Source organism: Microplitis demolitor, chromosome 9, assembly GCF_026212275.2.
Source record: "Microplitis demolitor isolate Queensland-Clemson2020A chromosome 9, iyMicDemo2.1a, whole genome shotgun sequence".
Taxonomy (NCBI): domain Eukaryota; kingdom Metazoa; phylum Arthropoda; class Insecta; order Hymenoptera; family Braconidae; genus Microplitis; species Microplitis demolitor.
This window is the reverse complement of record NC_068553.1, coordinates 754,393-776,011: the sequence shown is the minus strand read 5'-3', so window position 1 is coordinate 776,011 and position 21,619 is coordinate 754,393. Positions and strand designations below refer to the sequence as shown.

At 27.1% G+C, this 21,619-nt stretch overlaps 1 protein-coding gene across 1 annotated transcript in view; it reads left to right on the top strand.

Annotated features, from left to right (window-relative positions):
• Positions 1 to 2,706: 2,706 nt before the first annotated feature.
• Positions 2,707 to 21,619, top strand: part of LOC103572717 (uncharacterized) — a 46,746-nt gene continuing 27,833 nt past the window's right edge. The window contains exon 1 of the mRNA XM_008551452.3: positions 2,707 to 3,965. Coding sequence (XP_008549674.1) covers positions 3,946 to 3,965 — 20 coding nt within the window. The 5' untranslated portion in view covers positions 2,707 to 3,945. The remainder of the gene's footprint in view (positions 3,966 to 21,619) is intronic.

Here is a 21,619-nt window from a genome sequence, read left to right as displayed (position 1 = left end):
TTTCAACTCCTCATTATGAGAATAGTTGAAAAAATTTTTTGAATTTTTGAAATCGGACAAGACACTTAAAATGGTGCCACTTAATTTTAAGTGTCAAAAGTGGAAGAATTTAAATTAGCACTTGTTATTATAATTTTTGGGTTTAAAGGAGAGTTAAAGTACTGAAAATATTTTTTAAATTTAAAGATGTAATAAGACACTTAATTCTAAGTGTTAATATTAAAGTTACCACTTAAAAATAATAACAAACTTTTTTTTGTTAGATTGGAAAGTATTTTTTCTGAGATTATGTGCGAATATATGAGAAATTTTAACACTTAAATTAAAATGTTTTAAGTGTTGAATAAAAAAATTAACACTTACTTCAAATTATTCGAGTTTTTAATCGAGATAGAAATTTGGTTAACTTTTTATAATATTTTATTGTTAATTTCTGAAATAGTTAAGTGTTGCAATTTTTAAGTGTTATCACAACTTAAATCAATAAATTAACACTCTAATGGATTTTTTTCAAATTTAACACCTGAGTAAACACCAACCAAATTAACACTTCAGTAAATTTTTTTTAATAAAACAAATGAAGATTTCTGAGAATAAGTTGAAATTTCTAACACTTAAACAAGTGTTAATCAAAATTAACACTTAAGTCGATAATTTACTGAAATTTGGTTAAAAATTGATATAAATGAAGTCTTATCAAAACTAACAATTAAGTGTTATGTAGTTGAGTTAAGTGTTAATTTTCATAACACTTAATGAAATGTTAATAAAAATTAACACTTAACTCAACCATTTAACATAATTAACACTTGTCAATATTTAAACCAAAAAAAATTCTAATTTCACTAAAAAATTTATTGTAACACTTAATTAAGTGTTAACCGAAATTAACACTCGTTTTAATAAAAATCCAACTCCCAAAATTTAATTTTAAATTGTCTTTTGTAATTAAGCCTCTACAATAATGAAAACAAAAATTAACACTTAAAATTAAGTGTTAACTCGCCTCCAAATTCTTCGAGAAAAAAAATTCCAACTTTTCTAATTTAGTCTTCCAAGTCTCTATATATGTTTAAATATATAGTGGTAAAAAAAAGTAAGTAAATGATCAGTGAGGCGTCGATTGATAATTAATTATCTTGACTTGCATGTCACCAGATTCATTGGATTAATCAGCACGTATTATATGTACATGTATACATTTAAATGTTGGAGGCTAGTTTAAATTTTTTATTTTTCATCATCACCATCATTATCATTATCATCATTATTATTCTTTCATCTACACATCTACGCTCACACTTGGCACACACACACACACACAGATACTACCTCGTGTGTGCATGTGCACACGTGTATGTGGGGAATAAAAGTAAAGACCACACAAGTAATTGTGTAGTGAGCGTCAGTAACACGCGGGTTGCTCAGCAAAAGCGGTCAATCATTGTATATCCAATCCGGCGATGGTTATTGTGCTTCTTCGGTCGCTTATTTATTTTTTTGTTACGCAATCTTTAAGAACACACAATCACCAATCAGCATTTACCATTGACACTTAAATTGGAAATAAACACGATTAAAAAATATTATTATTATTTTTTTTTATAAGAATTTTTAAAGTGTTTATTTTATTTTTTTCACGGATTTTAATGTTGGGAAATTTTATGATTTGTTAACTTAAACACTTAAATTGTTTTTAAACACTTGAAATTTATTTTAATTCGTAAATTATTAAATTCTATAAATTTTATGGTTTAAAACTGTGAAATTTAATTTAAGTGTTAAAAATATTAACACTTAGATCAATTGTTAAAAAATGAGCACTTAGATCAAGTGTTAAAAAATGAACACTTAACCTTTTTTTTCGAGTTGATAAAATTGATCATTTGAAATTTAATTGAGAATTAACACTTAGTGTTAATGTATAAAAATAACACTTAGTGTTAATGTATAAAATTAACACTTAGTGTTAATGTATAAAATTAACACTTAATGTTAATGTATAAAATTAACACTTAGTGTTAATGTATAAAATTAACACTTAATGTTAATGTATAAAATTAACACTTAATGTTAATGCATAAAATTAATACTTAGTGTTAGCACTTAATTCCTTAAGTGTTATTAATCCCAAAAAAATTTAACACTCAATGTTAACAATTAAAAAATAAGTACTTTTTTAAATTAACACTTAAAATTGATTATTATTTAGCGTCTAAACAAATATTTGTTTAAATTTCAGAGTTAACACTTAAATTTTAAATTAAGTGTTAACATTTAGAGTTAACACTTATATAATTAAATATCTTAAAAAATTAACACTTAATATTTTCAATTGTTACGAGCCCTTAAAATTAACTTAACACTAAGTGTTAATATTGAACGTTAACACTTAAAGATTAAGTGTTAACACAAAAAATTAATTGATCTCAAAATTTAACACAGTAATTTTTTAAAAAATACACTAAAAGTTTATTTCTAAAAAAAAATTTTTATTGTTCTGTAATAGTTAACACTTAACACTTAGAACTTTAAAAAATAGTTAAATTTGAAATTTAATCGGCACGCGTCTCATAACGGCAACCGTTTAACAGTTCCACGCGTGGATTTACGTGGGAAGGGGATTCACGGGCTATTTTACTACCACATCCGTATCTTTAGTGTGTAAGCGAGTAAGCGACAGCAATATGACTAAATACCGGACATTTGAGTGAGACAGATTTCGGCTCAGAGTGGGGTCGTGCTCGTAGCAGTACGTGCCTCGTGGACGATACGATACGATACGATATTGTAATCGAGGAGGGATGAAAAGTGTAAAAAGGTGGGGGTTTATTCTCCTAAGCAGGCACAATCGACGCCCGGCAGGTAAACGAGAACACTAGTGGGGCTGACTCACGCGTATCTGCCTCGCCGAGCTTAGATTTGCTCGACCCCACATTTTTTTAACACTTATAACTAAATTTTTCAAAAATTTTTTTTTTTACCAAAAATTTGAATTTTTTTTTTTTGCCAAGTGTTCGCTCTCAGTGTTTTTAAGTGTTCCCAGTAATAAGGAACTCGAGGATTTACAAAGTGAAAGTGGAAAAATTTTTAAATTTTATATTCCAAGTGATTGTTTGCTTCTGTGTTTAAAAAAATTTTTTTTTTATTTTCAAGGAGAAATTTCAGAAAAAAATTTTTATTTCAAAATTTTAAAATTATCACTTTAAGTGTTTTAAGTGTCCTATAATATTTTAAAAAATTTTAATAAATACGATTGTTAAAAAAATGGAACGAAGTCAAAATTTGAAAAAATTGTTAAATTTTTGAAAAATTCCATTAAGTGTGATTAAGTGTCCTGCGAGATAAACCGATTTTTTTCGAATTTTCAGTCAATACACCAAAAATATATGAGAAATATGACCGTAGATTTTGAAATTTCAAATTTGGAGCCAAAAAAAATTTTTAAGTGTCCAGTGTCTTATTAAAAAATTTTTTCAAAAATTGACTGAATGTTTGGTCGAAATTAAAATGGATTTCGAGTGATCAAGTGGAAAAATGTAATTTTGAAATAAACAGTTAACACTTGAGAGAACAGTTAAATTTTCTCTTAAGTGCTCACTTGATTTGAAATAAAAAATTAAAAATGGTGACTATGCATTTTGAATTTGGATTTAAGTGCCAGCGATAACGTAAATTTAATATGTTATAGTGTGATATGTTTAAATGTTTTTGTATTTATATATTTATATATTGATATATATGTATATGTATATAATTATATATGCATGGTAAAATATATGAGTGTGTGTTAAGGATATGCGGTTAAGATATTAAGGATATTAAGGATATTTCCTTAATATAAAGTGGCCAGTTGGTCATTTTAGTGGATGTGAGGATTTTGAAAAGCAGACACGAAGGCCAGCCCGACGCAATGCGTCGACGCTGCTGACGCAACGCGCCTGGATGCGTCTCACTTTAAACACGTGAGTTTTTTAAAGAATTTTTGTTTGAGGATTCCAATTTTTTATGAAAAAAAAAAAAGTTTCATGGAAAAATTTTATAGGGTCATTTTAGTACAGAGTAAAGTAGAATTTCACAACCTGGGCATGGACGAAATTTACATGAAAATTTTTTCATGGAAATTTTTTCGGAGTTATTTGAATGAACTGAAAAATTTCAGCAAAAAATGTACATGGAAAAAATTTACACAGGGTTTTGCGGATAATTTTTATAGTGCGCAAAAATTTGAATAGAATTTCAATCTTTTGAAATTTCAAAATTTTCTTCAAAAATAATAATTTACTGTATGGTAAAAATTAGTCATGGATAAAAATTGTAGGTCTAAAAATTTCATAGATAAAATGATCGGAATTGAAAATTTCATGGATGAAATTTTCAGAATTGCTAATTCCATGGAAGAAAATTTCAAGACTGAAAATTCCATAAATGAAATTTTCAGGATTGCAAATTTCATGAATGAAATTTTCAGGATTGCAAATTCCATAAATGAAATTTTCAGGATTGCAAATTTCATAAATGAAATTTTCAGGATTGCAAATTTCATTAATGAAATTTTCAGGATTGCAAATTCCATAAATAAAATTTTCAGGATTGCAAATTCCATAAATGAAATTTTCAGGATTGCAAATTTCATGAATGAAATTTTCAGGATTGCAAATTCCATGGAAGAAAATTTCAGGATTGCAAATTTCATGGAAGAAAATTTCAAGACTGAAAATTCCATAAATGAAATTTTCAGGATTGCAAATTTCATTAATGAAATTTTCAGGATTGCAAATTCCATAAATGAAATTTTCAGGATTGCAAATTTCATTAATGAAATTTTCAGGATTGCAAATTTCATGCATGAAATTTTCAGGATTGCAAATTCCATGGAAGAAAATTTCAGGATTGCAAATTTCATAGAAGAAAACTTCAGGATAGCAAATTTTACGGAAGAAAATTTCAAGACTGAAAATTTCATGCTTGAAATTTTTAAGATTGCAAATTTCATGGATTCAATTTTCTGGTTTGAAAATTACATGGAACAGAATTTTCAGGATTGGAAATTCCATGAATGAAATTTTCAGGACTGAAAATTAGATGAATAGTTGAAAAATTTCCATGTTTCAAATACCAGAATAATTTCCATGTCCATTTCATGAAAAAAATGAACTGTAAAAATTAATCAGCACTAAAAAAATTAAATTTACATTTCCATAATTTAATTTTCAAATTTCATAGATAAACTCGGAAAAAAATGTTTTCATAAAATTTCATACTGAAAATGGCCTGATAAAGTATTATAAAATTTAAAAAAAATATTTTTTCCCGGGTAAACAAAATTTATCATGAAAAAAATTCATGAAACTAAAAATGGTTATGAAAAATGACAAGTAATTTGAAAATTTAAAAATAGTTATGTTAAACAAAATAAGGGTTAGGGATGTAAATTATAAGCTCCCTGAGACATCGTGTGCGTGTTTTTTCACCCTCGGACATTCATCCCTCTCGAATTACACCCCTTATTATATGTGCGATCTACGCACTGTGTACAAAGTGGTCGGGAATTGATGTCAGACGGTTTTATAGCATCACAGGATTTCTTACACCCGAGGGAAATTTTAAAAAGGGCTTCTATAGATTATTAATTCAAATTATTTGCTTATTGATTTTTAACTCTTATATATTTTTAATCATGAGTTCAAAATTTGTTCGTTTTTTTACTGAAGTGTAAAAATTTTTCCATGGAACAAAATTTTAGTCAAATTTTTTTTAATTGAATATTGAGTTTATATATTTTTTTATGAATAAAAAAAAAACAAAAAAATTTTAATGATAAAAAAAAAATTTTTTTTTTCATAAACAAAGAGATCAATGTCCTAAGAGTCATAAACTTAGATAAGATTGATAAATCATCGGCATTCTTGATTCTTGATTGCAATAAAAAAAAAATTCATTATGAAAATATTAAAAATCAAATAAATATATCTATATATATATGTAAATATTTTTTTTGAATCATAATCCAAACACAAGATAATTTTTAAATATTTTTTCTTAATTAAAACTTATGACTGAATTTAAAAATAGAATTACGAGCTTCCTATCAGGTTTACGAAAAAAAATAATGAGACCTTTTTTGTTCAAAATTTAATTTCCTACAAGAAAGGTCTTATTAATTTTTTTTGTATCTTTGATAGTTTAGTCAAAATTTTGAATTTTAAATTAAAAAACTAGAAATTTTAGTTTTTCGTACAAAAAAATTACTCCAGTGCTTTAAAGTCCAATAACTTGTAAAATATCAAAGTTATGAAAAAATTTATTGAGACCTTTTTTGTTCAAAATTTAATTTCCTACAAAAAAGGTCTTATTACTTTTTTTTGTATCTTTAATAGTTTAGTCAAAATTTTGAATTTTAAATTAAAAAACTAGAAATTTTAGTTTTTCGTACAAAAAAATTACTCTAGTGCTTTAAAGTCCAATAACTTTTAAAATATCAAAGTTATGAAAAAATTTATTGAGACCTTTTTTGTTCAAAATTTAATTTCCTACAAAAAAGGTCTTACTACTTTTTTTTGTATCTTTAATAGTTTAGTCAAAATTTTGAATTTTAAATTAAAAAACTAGAAATTTTAGTTTTTCGTACAAAAAAAATTACTCCAGTGCTTTAAAGTCCAATAACTTGTAAAATATCAAAGTTATGAAAAAATTTATTGAGACCTTTTTTGTTCAAAATTTAATTTCCTACAAAAAAGGTCTTATTACTTTTTTTTGTATCTTTGATAGTTTAGTCAAAATTTTGATTTAAAGAAAATATGTTTCGAAAAACGGATTTTTTTTTAATGGTAATGAAAATATATATAAATATATGTATATATTATATATAAAAATATTAAAAAATATGTATTAAGCTTCAAAGGTATGTAGGGCTTAAAAAAATCTCATGTATTGCGGTTTGAATGAACCCACTAGGGATTAAAGTGAAAGGAGTTTTTCGAGCGAGATTTTAAAGAGGCAAAAAAATAATTGAACGCACAATAAGAGTTTGATATATTAAAAATATATATATATATACATACATATAAAAATAATAATAACAATAATAATAACCGAGGGGAATGCGTGAAATCATGTACACCCTTACGCAACCGTCGGTTAAGACTTTCAGGGTGGCAACGATTTTTTTTTCGTTAAAAAGTCGCGACGGGGGTTCGCGGGTTAAGAAAAATTTTCTTTGTTGTCGAAAAGAAAAAAAAATTAAGCCGGAGTTTATTTTTCACACTTTCATGGTTCAGTTACGGAAAATTATTTTTTTTTTTTTTTTTTTCATTCTAAACTGTCTTGTTAATTATTTTGACACTTATGACTTGGCGTTAAATTTTTATATAAATTGATTTTTAACATGATGTGGAAAATTTTTTAATTTTTTTTTAATGGAAAAATATTTTTGATGAAAATTAATTTTTTTTTTTCTGACACTTAGTAGAATGTTATCATTTTTTATTTATATATATATATATATATATATATATATATATATATATATATATATTTATGAATAGGAAATTTCATAAGCTTTCAAATGAGTACCAACAAGCTATATTTATATCATAATATATTTTTCAAAGTATATAAATATATATATATTGAAAAATATATAAAAATATAAATATAGCTTGTTGGTATTCATTTGAAAGCATTTTTAATTTTCTATACTCTTATGCATATAAATATATCCATATATAAATATACATATATATGTATATATATAGATATATATTCATTTAATTTTTTTTTATTGAGTTTTGATAACGCTGGCATATTTAAGATAAGCAAAAATATCAATTAAAATATTTTATTGATAGTCCATTTTATTATCATTATTTTTATTATTTAGCAAAAAAAAAATTCACCATTGAAATTTTGAAATAAAAATTTGAATTGCTATTTTTAAAAAAACTATTATAGATAAATGTACATCATGGGAAGGTTTTGGAACGGAAATTTCCCGATCTACAATTAAGGTCCTTATAAAAATTACGATAAATTCAATTATTCAAAAGTTGCATTACGATAAACAATTACGCAATTGTTTACAACAATGAATTCAATTTTTCTTACTTAAAATGCATATATCTCCTAAACTATTAATTCTACGGTAAATATGAAGAGGACCAAAGTTGTAGGCAATCACATTTCCTATCCAACGACCATATATAACATATGCGTATCTCATATATTTTCGAAGATATCCAAAGAAATATGTGCGGAAACATAAAATTTGAGTCGCGAATTAATTTATTTATTAATAATTAATAAATAAATAATGAAATATATCGCATGCATTAGATGATAATGTATAATATGTGAGGCATATATGTATATATTTATATGCATATAGAAGAAATAAATCCAAGAGTTAAGATAGCGGTAATGGATTTTCGATTAACGACCAGTCGGAGTTTAAAAACTGTTTCATTCGTTTCTGCCGACAAACATTCACATTATTTATTATTATTATTTTTTTTATTGCTCATTATTACAATTACATGCATCCATACTCACATATATAATATTATAACCACTGCAAAATTATCTAAAATGTAAAAATCGAATTTTTTTCTATAAAAATTGAAAATTTCATTGAAATTTTTTTTTAAACTCGCAGTTAAAATTGTCACCAAAAAATGAGTGAAATTTTTAATTAGAGACTTTTTGAACTGTCCTCGGAAGAAATTCAATTGAATTTGAGAAATAAAATTCGAATTTTAAATTTTAAAAAAAGCGCGCGAAAAATAGAAAATTTGAATTTTTGAAATGCGCGCCAAAAATAGAAAATTTGAATTTGGAATTTAAAAAAAAGCGCGCGAAAAATAAAAAATTTGAATTTTGAAAAAAAGCGCGTGAAAAGTAGAAAATTTGAATTTTGAATTTAAAAAAAAGCGCGCGAAAAGTAGAAAATTTGAAATTTTTAATAATAACAATACGAATTGAGGAATAGACTGAAAATATGAGAATATATGAAGTATTGTTTGAAAATTTATATATATATATATATATATATATATATATATATATGTATAATGTATGAGCATTGCCAAAAAAGTAAAACGGTTTAAAAAACGATCGATTGTTGACTCAATTGTCCAATTTCTTTTTATAATAACCGTCTTCTTTTATAAATGGATGATATATATACAATATAAATGAATAGCATATGTATTTATTTTATATATATACACATATATTTATATATATATAACGTATTCTTGGATAAGACCCAGAAGTACCGAACATTAAAAGTGCAATAGCATTGAGGGTTCCTTTAATGTTCTCACCCTTCATTTTCCATCTCAATATATATATTTATATACATTTACTATATATATATGAATATGATATATATACATAAAAGTGTAGAGAATTTGATATGCTGTTGAATGAGTACCAACAAGCTATACTTAAATTTTATATATTTTTCAAAATATATATTTATATATTCTTATATTTATATTAATTATATAAATTATTAGAAATAAATATATCATGTGGGTATTCAGATGAAAGAAGATTTAATCCTTTAAATTTCTATGATAGAAATAATTAGATATATGTATATATTTATATATATATACATATTTATATATATACATACATATATAAGAATATATATCTATATTCGTTAAGGTATAGGAATTTTTATACGCTTTCGAATGAGTACCAACATCCCATATCCAGCTTATATATATTTTTTAAATATATATACATTTTCATATTTATTGAAATATTGATATATTATAAATATACCTTGTGGGTATTCATTTGAAAGAGAATTTAATTCTATAAAAATTTTTGCTAAAAAAAAATATATATACATATATTTATATATATTAAGCTGCATTATTTTGTAGACCACAAAATTTCCTACCAAAAAACTTTAGAGCAAAAAATTTGGGATAAATATTTCCAGAATGCTAAAGGTTATGAATCAAAACTCGATAAGAATAAATTGATAGTTTTCAAAAATTTTGAGTTGACATAAAAACATATATAAGTATATGAATATATAGAACACAAGTTAAAAACTGTAGAAGCAAATGTTTGCTTTGTTTCCCACCCCCAGTTCTCCCTTCCCCCGATGTTTAAGTACGCAGTATATATGAAGTATTAACTTTTCTCGCATTACTCTCCCTACTATATACCACATGAAGTATATAGTGAGTATGATATATATGTATATATGTTTTGCGAATACGACGGTGCAAAAAAGTACTCGCTCATGATTATTTCTTAAGACGCGATACGCTGGGCGTTGAATTACCTTCATGCTTATTTGTCGTACTTCGAACCCTATTACGTCAACGTACTCTAATGTGTACAGACATTCAAACACGTATGTACAAGTAGACATAAGTTTAATTATTATTTCGCTTTAGTGACTTTAAATTATTCATTCTTTAGTACTTGTATTATTTATTACTTTTTTTTTATTTTTCAAAGCATTTACCGCCTAAACTATCAAATTTTTAACATTCTTCTAAGAAACTAAATTTCCCACAAATTTAATTTTCCGCAATTTTCATTTAGGAAAAAATTTTCCTCTGACCAATATTTTCCAAGTTACAGCCCTCTAACCAATTCTTCAACTATTTTTTGATTCCCTATTTTTTCTTTCTTAATTTATTTCTACTTTCCGAATTTTCCTCATTTTCCCAAGAAACAAAATGCATGAAAAATTAAATTTCCCACAATGCCTATTTTTCAAAAAATTTTCCGTACAATATTTTCCGAGTCACAACCCTTTAATTAATTTCCCATTTTTCCTACTTAATCTATATTTATTTTCCGAACTCGAATTTTCCGCATTTTTCCAGGAAATCAAACTTCTAGTAAATTGAATTTCCCACGATTTCCCACTTTATAAAAATTTTCCTTTTCCAAATATTTTCCAAGCTACAGCCTTTTAACTAATTTCCCGATTTTCTCAACTATTTTCCCTACTTAATCTATCTTTATCTTCTAAACTATCAAATTTTCCGCATTTTCCCAAAAAACCAAATTTTTAGTAAATTAAATTTCCTACAATTTTCTTCCTAAGAAAAATTTTCCTTTTCCCAATATTTTCCAAGTTACAGCCCTCTGACCAATTTTCCTATTTCCCCAACTACTTTTCCTGCTTAATCTATCTCTATCTCCCAAACTATCAAATTTTCCGCATTTTCCCAAGAAACCAAATTTTTAGTAAATTAAATTTCCTACAATTTTCTTCCTAAGAAAAATTTTCCTTTTTCCAATATTTTCCAAGTTACAGCCCTCTGACCAATTTTCCAATTTTCCCAACTACTTTTCCTACTTAATCTATCTCTATCTCCCAAACTATCAAATTTTCCGCATTTTCCCAAGAAACCAAATTCATAGTAAATTAAATTTCCTACAATTTTCTTCCTTACAAAATTTTTCTCCTGTCAATATTTTCCAAGTTACAGTCCCCTCTCTACCTAAAAAATTCTTCTCATACTCTTGCCCTTAAAACTTAAAATACTCATATCCCCGCACATCATCACCATGTAGTTTAATTAAAAAGTCAATCAGCTCGTTGACGTCGTCTTTTTGTCTGTCATCTCAACTCCCGATATCTTCTTACACCTTACACCTCGCATCAACACCAACCAAGACTGGAACTTGTCCTTACGTCTGGTAACGCCGTGAGAAATTTAAAGATCGATCGATCAATCTTCAGTTAACAAGTTACCAGTTACCAGTCTGTAGTCTCTACTGACCAGTGACCAGTGACCAGTTACCTGTCTACATATGTAGCTTTTATATTTTTAAAAATCACCTCGTAAACATTTAAAATTTAAATCTCAAACTATTTGAGGATCAAAGCGGACCTAGTTGTCATCGGCTATCAGATACCATCTTTAACTAGACCACTGTTACTCGATAAGAAGAGAAAAGAGTAATATTGATGACGACACCATATATGACACCCTAACAAATCTAAAAGTAAAGGAGTTAAATATTTAATATGGTGATACCTGTTCTGAAAATGATGGAGAGAAGAGTTGTGAGTTATAAGTTACAACCCGAGATAAAGATCGTCGATAAAAATTTATAAGAAGAATTATTGGTTATGGTTTTTAAGTGTTTAAGCTTCTAGGTTGATGTTAATGGTGATGGTACTTGGAGGTTGGACGATTTAAAGAGTTTCCAGTCACAAAATTTTTAATTACGATCGAAAAGATAACGCGGGAATGTCATTTATTTGTGCAGCTGAGATTACTTTAGGAGAGGGGAGATGATTTTTTGAGTTTTGGTTGAGAAAATTTGTGAAAATTAGGAAAATATTTGGAATTTTAAAGAAAAAATATTTTTGGTTTGGAAAATTCAGAAATTAAAAAATTTGGAGGAAAAAGTCGGGGAAATTTGGAAATAAGAAAATTTGGGGAAAAAAAGACGGGAAAATTCGGAAAATTTGAAAGTTAGGAAACAGTAGTCAGTGTAAGAAATTATTTTGATGTTGGAAAATTTGATGGAAAATTTTTGAGAGTTTGGAAATGAAAGGAAAATATTTTTAAGTTACAGAAAAATTTTTCTTATGGAAAAGCTTAGGGAAATTAATAGAAAATTTGAGATTTAAGAAAAATCATGAAGTAAAATGAAAATTTTTAAAGTAATAGGAAAATTCAGAAAAAATTAATGAAAATTTTCGGGAAAAGTTTGAAAATAAGAGGAAAATATTTTGATGTTACTGAAAAATTTCGGAAAATTTGAAGAAAAGTTTAGGAAAAAAGAAAAAAAATATTTTAAAGTTACAGGAAAATTTTAAAGTGGAAGAAAATTATTTTTATCTTTAAGGGAAAATTAAAAGAAAATTTTTGGAAAATTTGTGATTTAATGGAAAATATTTAGTAAAAAGAAAATATTTTTTGGTTATGGGAAAATTTAGGAAAATTGAAGAAAATTTTTTGGAAAAGTTTGAAATAGAGAGAAAAATGCTTCTGTTATGAGAAAATTCCGGAAAATTTTATATTTTGGATAGTACTGAAAGTTTAAGTAGAAACATGCTGATGTTCTCGGAAAATTTATGGAAAATGCGAAAATGAGGGAAATATTTTTATTCCACGGGGAGTTCAGGAAAATTCAAAGGAAATTTTCTGTAAAGTTTAGAAATTTCGAAAATAAAAAGCAAATTAAGAAAATTTTCAGTATCACGGAAAAAAGTCGGAAAATTATTTGTAAAAGGAAAATGATTAATGGAATTTAAGAAAAATTGGAGAAAAGTAAGGGAATCGCAAAAAAATTTCCAATAAGAAAATCGAGAAAAATTTCTGAATGCCTAGAAAAATTAAATAAAAAAAAACGTAAAAACAATATATATAAAAATTAATATTGAGTAGATGAAACATATATCAGTAGTCCGATAGTTGTCTCAGAGTTCGATGCCCGACACACTAGAACGGTCTTCCTCTAACGCTCGCGTCCGAACCGACAAAACAACACCCAAAAATCTCAGGATAAGTCAGCGGAATAAAGTTTTTCCCGGTCCCTGTGATGTGAGCTGGCGTGTTTGTGTCCGAAATTCCCGAAGACTCACACCCACACTTATCGTGAAAGCGGGGGTGGTAAAGCGGGATTGAAACGGGGGATGAAAAAGGAAGCGAAAACTGAAAAGTTTATTTCAACTATCGCCCACGATTCCGCCCAGTAGACACTAGACACTAGACTCTAGACACTAGATACTAGACACTAGACAGTAGACAGTAGCAAAACTACTAGCTGTTATAGTTATAGTCAATCTATCTATAGATAAACCAGTCAAACTCGGGCTCTGGTCTTAGTTGTCGGTCGAGTTCTATTTGTAAACAGGTCTCTCAATAATAGAGGGCCGTTACACACCACGGAGCTTTTATGCTCCTATAAACAATGTCGCAACTATCATTTATCTATCAACTCTATAGCACCGTACATTTTCCTACTATGCTGGGAAATTATCACTCTATTTACATTTTCTCACCTTATTTAGGCCATAAACTTTTTTTTCCATTTTCTAATGACTTTTTTGGGCATTGAAGATTTTCCTGAACCCTAACACGCATTTTCACCATTTTCACAAATTTCCCAAGCTTTTCCGATTTTCATTCAATTTTTCCTACTTTTCATGAATTATTTTTCATATTTTTCACAATATAATGATTAATGTTCCTTAGTCATTTTCTTTAGATTCTAATTTCCTCATTTAGAGATTTTGCCAAAAATTTTTTTAGGTTTTCTAATTTTTTTCCATTTTTTTCCACATTTTCTAATGAGTTTTTGGGGCATTGAAGATTTTCCTGAACCCTAACACGCATTTTCACCATTTTCTTAAATTTCCCAAGCTTTTCCGATTTTCATTTAATTTTTCCTACTGTTTATGAATAATTTTCGATATTTTTTCCAAGATAATAATCAATTTTCCTTAGTCATTTTCTTTAGATTCTCATTTCCTCATTTAAAGATTTTTCCAAAAATTTTTTTAGGTTTTCTAATTTTTTTCCATTTTTTTTCCACATTTTCTAATGACTTTTTGGGGCATTGAAGATTTTCCTGTACCCTAACACGCATTTTTACCATTTTCTCAAATTTCCCAAGTTTTTCCGATTTTCATTCAATTTTTCCTACTGTTTATGAATAATTTTTTATATTTTTCCGAAGATAATAATCAATTTTCCTTAGTCATTTTCTTTAGATTCAAATTTCCTTATTTAAAGGTTTTCCCAAAAATTTTCTCAGGTTTTCTAATTTTTCCTTGTAGTACTACTCTCTTAAATTTTCTTTGGAAAATTCAGCTTTCCCATATTTTGATAAATTTTTCCCCCACATTTCCCGGTATTTTCCAGTCCTAACTTTCTTTTCAATATATAGTATCCCTTCCAATTTTCCGTGAAAAATGTTCACTTCCTATATATTGATAGGCTTTTCTTCCACTTTTCCTAGTTTTTTAGTTTTCTTAATTTTCCTCAACACTAAGAAATATTTTCATGAATATTTTCCATTTTTCACAATTTTCCTAAGATTTTCTTCAATGTTCCTCGTATCATAAATTATAAACTTTTCCTTTGATTTTCTTAATGTGAACAAATCTGATTAAAGATTTTTCTCGTATTTCCTTCTAGTTTTCTTTCATTTTCCTACAAATAACAAATTTTCTTTAAAAAAATTCCTTTTTTTCTTCATATCCTTTAAAGAAACTCTTCATCATCTCAATTGGAAGAAAATTTTGATTAATTTTCCAAATTTCCGGCCACAATAATAAAAATTATTTCAAATTTTCCTTAATAACTTTTTATTTTCTCAAAATTATTCTCTAAATTTTCAAATTTTTCCAACATTAAATCCCTTCGATTTTTCCTCAATTTTCTTAAACTTTTCCTTAAATTTTCTAAAGTTTTTCCGACAGTACAAATTTCACATTTTCTAAAAATTTTCCTCAATTTTCCTCCTACCAATAATTCCGACATCTCTCAAGAAAATTCTGAACAATTAACAAATTTTCCCTAGAAAAAATCGCTTTCCCACAATTTCCACTCGAAAAACCATCAGCTTCGCTAAAATAAACAATCTCACCGTAACTTAATATTACAATTTAAATTTATCAATAACTCTTATCGGTGTCACTCTGTCATGTCTATCGATTAATAAATTCCTCTGATTATATTCCATCTAAGATTATTGAACTCTTAAATAATATTAATCAATATTCAATCACTCATCAAATAAATTTATAAAATAATTAAAAAAAAAAAATTCCTAATGGATCTTGACATGTCCGATTTAATTTATATATATATATATATATATATATATATATATATATATATAATTGTATTGTAGGCCGATGGTATAACCAGATATCGACTAGGTGACGACGACCTCCCACTTTAAGTTTCAACAATTCATGAACTGAGTTCGTCGTACCTTCGATATTACAATACAGCCCCTAACTACCTCTACTACCTCAACCCCAACCCCTACTACTCCTTCCTCTTCCTTCTACCTCTACCTCAGCATTTACCGCGACCACTTCCGCGAATACTTCCGCGAGCACGCTATCACTCAACTTAAAAGCGAAACAGTCAATTGTTTCTGCATGAGTTTCACCATGAATACTATAATAGTCACAGTCTTATCGATGACATTTTAACTCGTCCAAGATTGCGTGCCGTTACTTTTTACCTCTTTCCCTCTTCCCTCTTTCTCTTTTTATTCTGATGAAATTAAATTGATGTAAATTTTTTTTGTTTTCTTTCATTTACGCAGAAACTATTGACTTTAGGGAAAAGTCACAAAAACATTTTTTGTAGGAAATTTTATTTTTAACAAGATTGATAAGGGACACTTTTGTTGTATCTATGATAGTTTCCATAAAATTTTGAATTTTAACTTCCGATTTAAGAACTTTGTTACCGGAAAATTTTGCGTCGGAAATTTGAAATGAAAATTCTACGAAAACTATTGACTTTAGAGAAAAGTTACAAAAAAGCTTTTTTGTAGGAAATTTTATTTTGAACAAGATTGATAAGAGACACTTTTATTGTATCTATGATAGTTTCCATGGAATTTTGAATTTAAACTTCACACTTGAAATTTTTGTTGCTGGGAATTTCTGTACCGGAAATTTAAAATGAAAATTTTAGGAAAACTATTGACTTTAGGAAAAAGTTACTGAGACCTTTTTTGTCAGAAATTGAATTTCCTACAAATTTCATTTCATAACTTTTTCCAAAATTCCCCATACTTTTCCCAAAATTTCCATTTTAACCCTCTTCCGAATCATCTCTCAAAAATCTCCTAAAAATTTTCCATTTAAAATCAAAATATCTCCGAAACTTTCACCCATACAAAAAAATTTCCAAAACCTTTTCTGTTCAGAATTAAATTCCCCACAAAATTGCTCCTTACCACCTAAGCCATATCTCCCATAGTTTTCTCCCAAATTTCCTTCAAAAACCAAAGGACCAAAATTCCAAAAAATAAAACTCAAAATTTTTTTGTTTTTTTCGTAAAATTTAAAATTCTGTTTGCTCGCGATATATATCACCGTTTATCGCGGCCATTAAGTCGCTCAGCGTATGTATGAATATATCACGCTCCATAAAAAAAAAAAAAAATTCTCATTTCTTATTTTTTTTTTAATACGATCGTAAATAATACTCACAAATAAGACTTAAGTATTAAATAATATACAATTTTATCCTTTATACAGACTAAATATTCAATTTAACTCTGTGATTATTGGGTGAGTTGAAGTTTGATAAATATGTCGGGTTTTAAATAATTATAAAAATAACTTTGTGTTTATTACTTACACCAATTTAATAGTGTAATGGTGTAAGAAAGAGTTATTGGTTAATAGTCTACAAGAAAATTTATTATTCACTAATTGTTAATTTAATATATAATTGCTAAGAAAATAACACGCTATTAGTTCGTCACACGATTACTTTATACTCTACCTCTACATCTACCTCTCGACCTAAAACTATTACTCTATCGTTTTATTATTTTATTTATTTAAACGATTTATTGCCTATTGGCTAGTGGCTGCTAGTCGGTTATTAACAACAAACCTGAAATTATAATCGACAAAAAAAGGATTTGAGTAATACGGTCAGTCATTTTTTTATGGGGTATGTTAGATTATTTTATGGACTTTTTTTTTGTGGAGAAAAATTGCGAGTTTGAATTCCGGGAATATTTGAAAAAATGGTTTGACAATTCGCGACTATTTGGAAATTGTTAATCGATCTATATCTTGGAAACTATCAAATTTTGGAAATTTTTTATGAAATAAAATTTATAGGAAATTTAATTTCCTTCAATTTTTGTTTCGGAGAAAATTTTCCTCTGGTCAATATTTTCCAAGTTACAGCCGTCTAAAACTTAATTTTCCACATTCTCATGTTCCCAAAATTTTTTCCTTGATATAACTGGGTATATCTTCTGAACTATCGAATTTTCCGCAATTTTTTAAGAGACAAAATTTGTAGTAAATTAAATTTCCTTCAATTTTCATTCTGAGAAAATTTTTCTCCAGATGATATTTTTCAAGTTAGAGCACTCTAACCAATTTCTCAATTTTTCCAAATTTTCAACCATTTTTCCTTACTTTGACTGCCAATATTTCCTAAAATATCAAATTTTGCCAAGAAAGAAAATTTCTAGTAACTTAAATTTCCTACGATTTTCCTTTCACAAAAATTTCTCTCTTCCCAATATTTTCCAAGTTACAGCCCTCCAACCCATTTCCCAATTTTTCCAAATTCCCAACTAATTATCCTCTACTTTCACTGCCTTTATTTCCCAAACTATCAAATTTTCCCAATTTTCCTAAGAAACAAAATTTCCAATAAATTGAACTTCCTACAATTTTCCTCATACAAAAATTTTTCTCCTCCCAATATTTTCCAAGTTACAGCCCTTTAACCAATTTTTCAATTTTCCCAAATATTTTCCTCTACTTTCACTGCCTCTATTTCCCAAACTATCGAATTTTTTAAATTTTCTTAAGAATCCAAATTTCAAGTAAATTAAATTTCTTACAAATTTCCTTTAACAGAAGTTTTCCTCATCCCAATATTTTCCAAGTTACAGCCCTCTAACCAATTTTCCTATTTTCCCATCTATTTTTTCTCCTTAATCTATCCCTACCTCCGAAACTATCAAATTTTCCCAATTTTCCTAAGAAACGAAATTTCCAATAAATTGAACTTCCTACAATTTTCCTCATACAAAAATTTTTCTCCTCCCAATATTTTCCAAGTTACAGCCCTCTAACCAATTTTTCAATTTTTCAAAATATTTTCCTCTACTTTCACTGCCTCCATTTCCCAAACTATCAAATTTTCCAAATTTTCCTAAGAAACCAAATTTCAAGTAAATTAAATTTCCTACAATTTTTCTTTAAAAAAAATTTTCCTCGTCCCAATATTTTCCAAGATACAGCCTTCTAACCAATTTTCCAATTTTCCCATCTATTTTTCCTCCTTAATCTATCCCTATCTCCGAAACTATCAAATTTTCCCAATTTTCCTAAGAAACAAAATTTCCAGTAAATTGAACTTCCTACAATTTTCCTCATACAAAAATTTTTCTCCTCCCAATATTTTCCAAGTTACAGCCCTTTAATCAATTTTTCAATTTTCCCAAATATTTTCCTCTACTTTCACTGCCTCCATTTCCCAAACTATCAAATTTTCCAAATTTTCCTAAGAAACCAAATTTCAAGTAAATTAAATTTCCTACAATTTTCCTTTCAAAAAAATTTTCCTCGTCCCAATATTTTCCAAGTTACAGCACTCTAACCAATTTCCCAATTTTCCGAACTATTTTTCCTCCTTAATCTATCCCTATCTCCGAAACTATCAAATTTTCCCAATTTTTCTAAGAAACAAAATTTATAGTAAATTAAATTTCCCATAATTTTCATTCCCACAAAAATTTTCCTAAAATCAATTTTTCAAAAGTTACAGCCTTTCAAACAATCACACACATTAACTTTCACGACTATCACAAATCCATATATATATATATATATATTTACATATCCATATATATGTACATATGTACATATAAATAATATACATATATAAAATCCTTGACAAATTGTATTTAATTAAAGTAGACGTGAATGACTAATAACCATCGAGATGGTTAATCTAGGTTATAAGCATATGTATGAAGGTGATTTGGCATATAAGCAAGTGTGTATCAGATTGCTCATATATATGTGTTAACATAATCTAACCATAACCATAACCTCGATAAAAATAATAATAAAAAATAAAAACCGTAAATTCGAGCGAAGGACGTAGAATTGAATTTTTGTGGTAATCATGCGCCATGCCGCGGTGTTTTTCACCGCGTCGCGGCTCAAGTATAAAATAAGACGTCCAAATAAAATGGGACCATGATAATAAAAAAGGTCACGGGCCTTAATCGTTATAAATTACCTTAGACATGTAGCATTTAGGACTGGTAATTGATTGCCAGTATTAAATATTTTAAATCCTTTTTATAACATCTCCGAGGTATAAATTATAATTGAATTAGCTTGAGCTCTTAATTAACTAGCTAAAAATATTTTATGCCGTAACTTATCATTATTATGTGGAAAGTTTTAATACGGAACTTGAAAAGGGTTATTTCAGCTCCTTTTTTACTAAAAAAATTTTTAACATTTTTTTTTTAGCTCCTCAAAGTAATTTAGGGCCTCGTTTGCCGCGTTAGCCTTAGGCTCGTGCTGCCAACAGACGAAGAACTCACTTTATACCCAATCTACTTGACCTAAAATTATAACTTCACTCTTAAAATGTTCCTCTTTGAAAGCCCTTTCGAAAGAGTACCCACGAGCCTGGCATATTTTCATTTTTTTTTTTTTTTTAAATTTTTTATATTTTGGCAAATTTATTTTTTTCCCAAACTACTGGACCGAATGACTCGATTTTTTTTTTCAAAATTCTCAGCTTCGAAAGCCCTTTTGAAAGAGTACCCACAAGCCTAATTTTATTTTGTAAAATAATATCGAAAATATCGAAATCGATGAAATTTATAATTATAATAAATCGATTTTTATAAACTGGTCATTGATCTCAAATTAAATTTCATTATCCATAAAATGCTATCAATATTATATGTAAAGAATAAAAAAAATGATTTGATTTAATGACTGCAAAGTAATTATGCCGCGTGACGGTAAAGTAATTAATCCGATATCGATCGATTTCTGTAGCACCTACGGCAATTTTCTCGTTACTGAACATGATCGTAACTTTAGTTTTATCGTGTATTTTTGTTTTCGCCGGCTGTCGTACAAAACGTATATATACATTAATTTCCTCATATATATAAATATATACGTATACATATATATGTATACACACATATATAGAATTGTAGAAAATTCAATACGCTTTCGAATGAGTACCAACATGCCATATCTAATTTTTATATATTTTTCAAAACATATATATATATATATTTATATTTATATATATTAGAAATAAATATATCATGTGGGTACTCATTTAAAAGAGAATTAAATTTTTTAATTTTCTATGCTAGTAAAAATTAAATATATGTATATATTTATATATATGTATATATATATATATATATATATATATATATATATATATATATATTCATTAAGGTCTAGAAAATGTAATACGCTTTCAAATGAGTACCAACATGTCATATCTAATTTTCATATATTTTTAAAAAAATATATATTTTCATATTTATTGAAATATTCATATATGTTTGAAATAAGTATATGATGTGGGTACTCATTTAAAAGTGGATTCAATTCTGAAGTTTTCTATGCAGTAAAAAATTTATATTTATATATATTTGTATGTATATACATATATATAGAAGAAAAAGTAGAGTATAGATAAATTTATATGCATAAAATAATAAAAAAAATCCATGAAAGCTCTCGGTACTTGACTACCCCAGTTTCCCATAGACCAAAATACCCCTCGTAAAACTAGCATTTACTATCGACCCTTTACTACCCAACTTTCTTATGGAAGTTAATCTCCACCTACGGCTAGACACTATTGTACCGTTGAATCTAAGGACTGACTAGTTA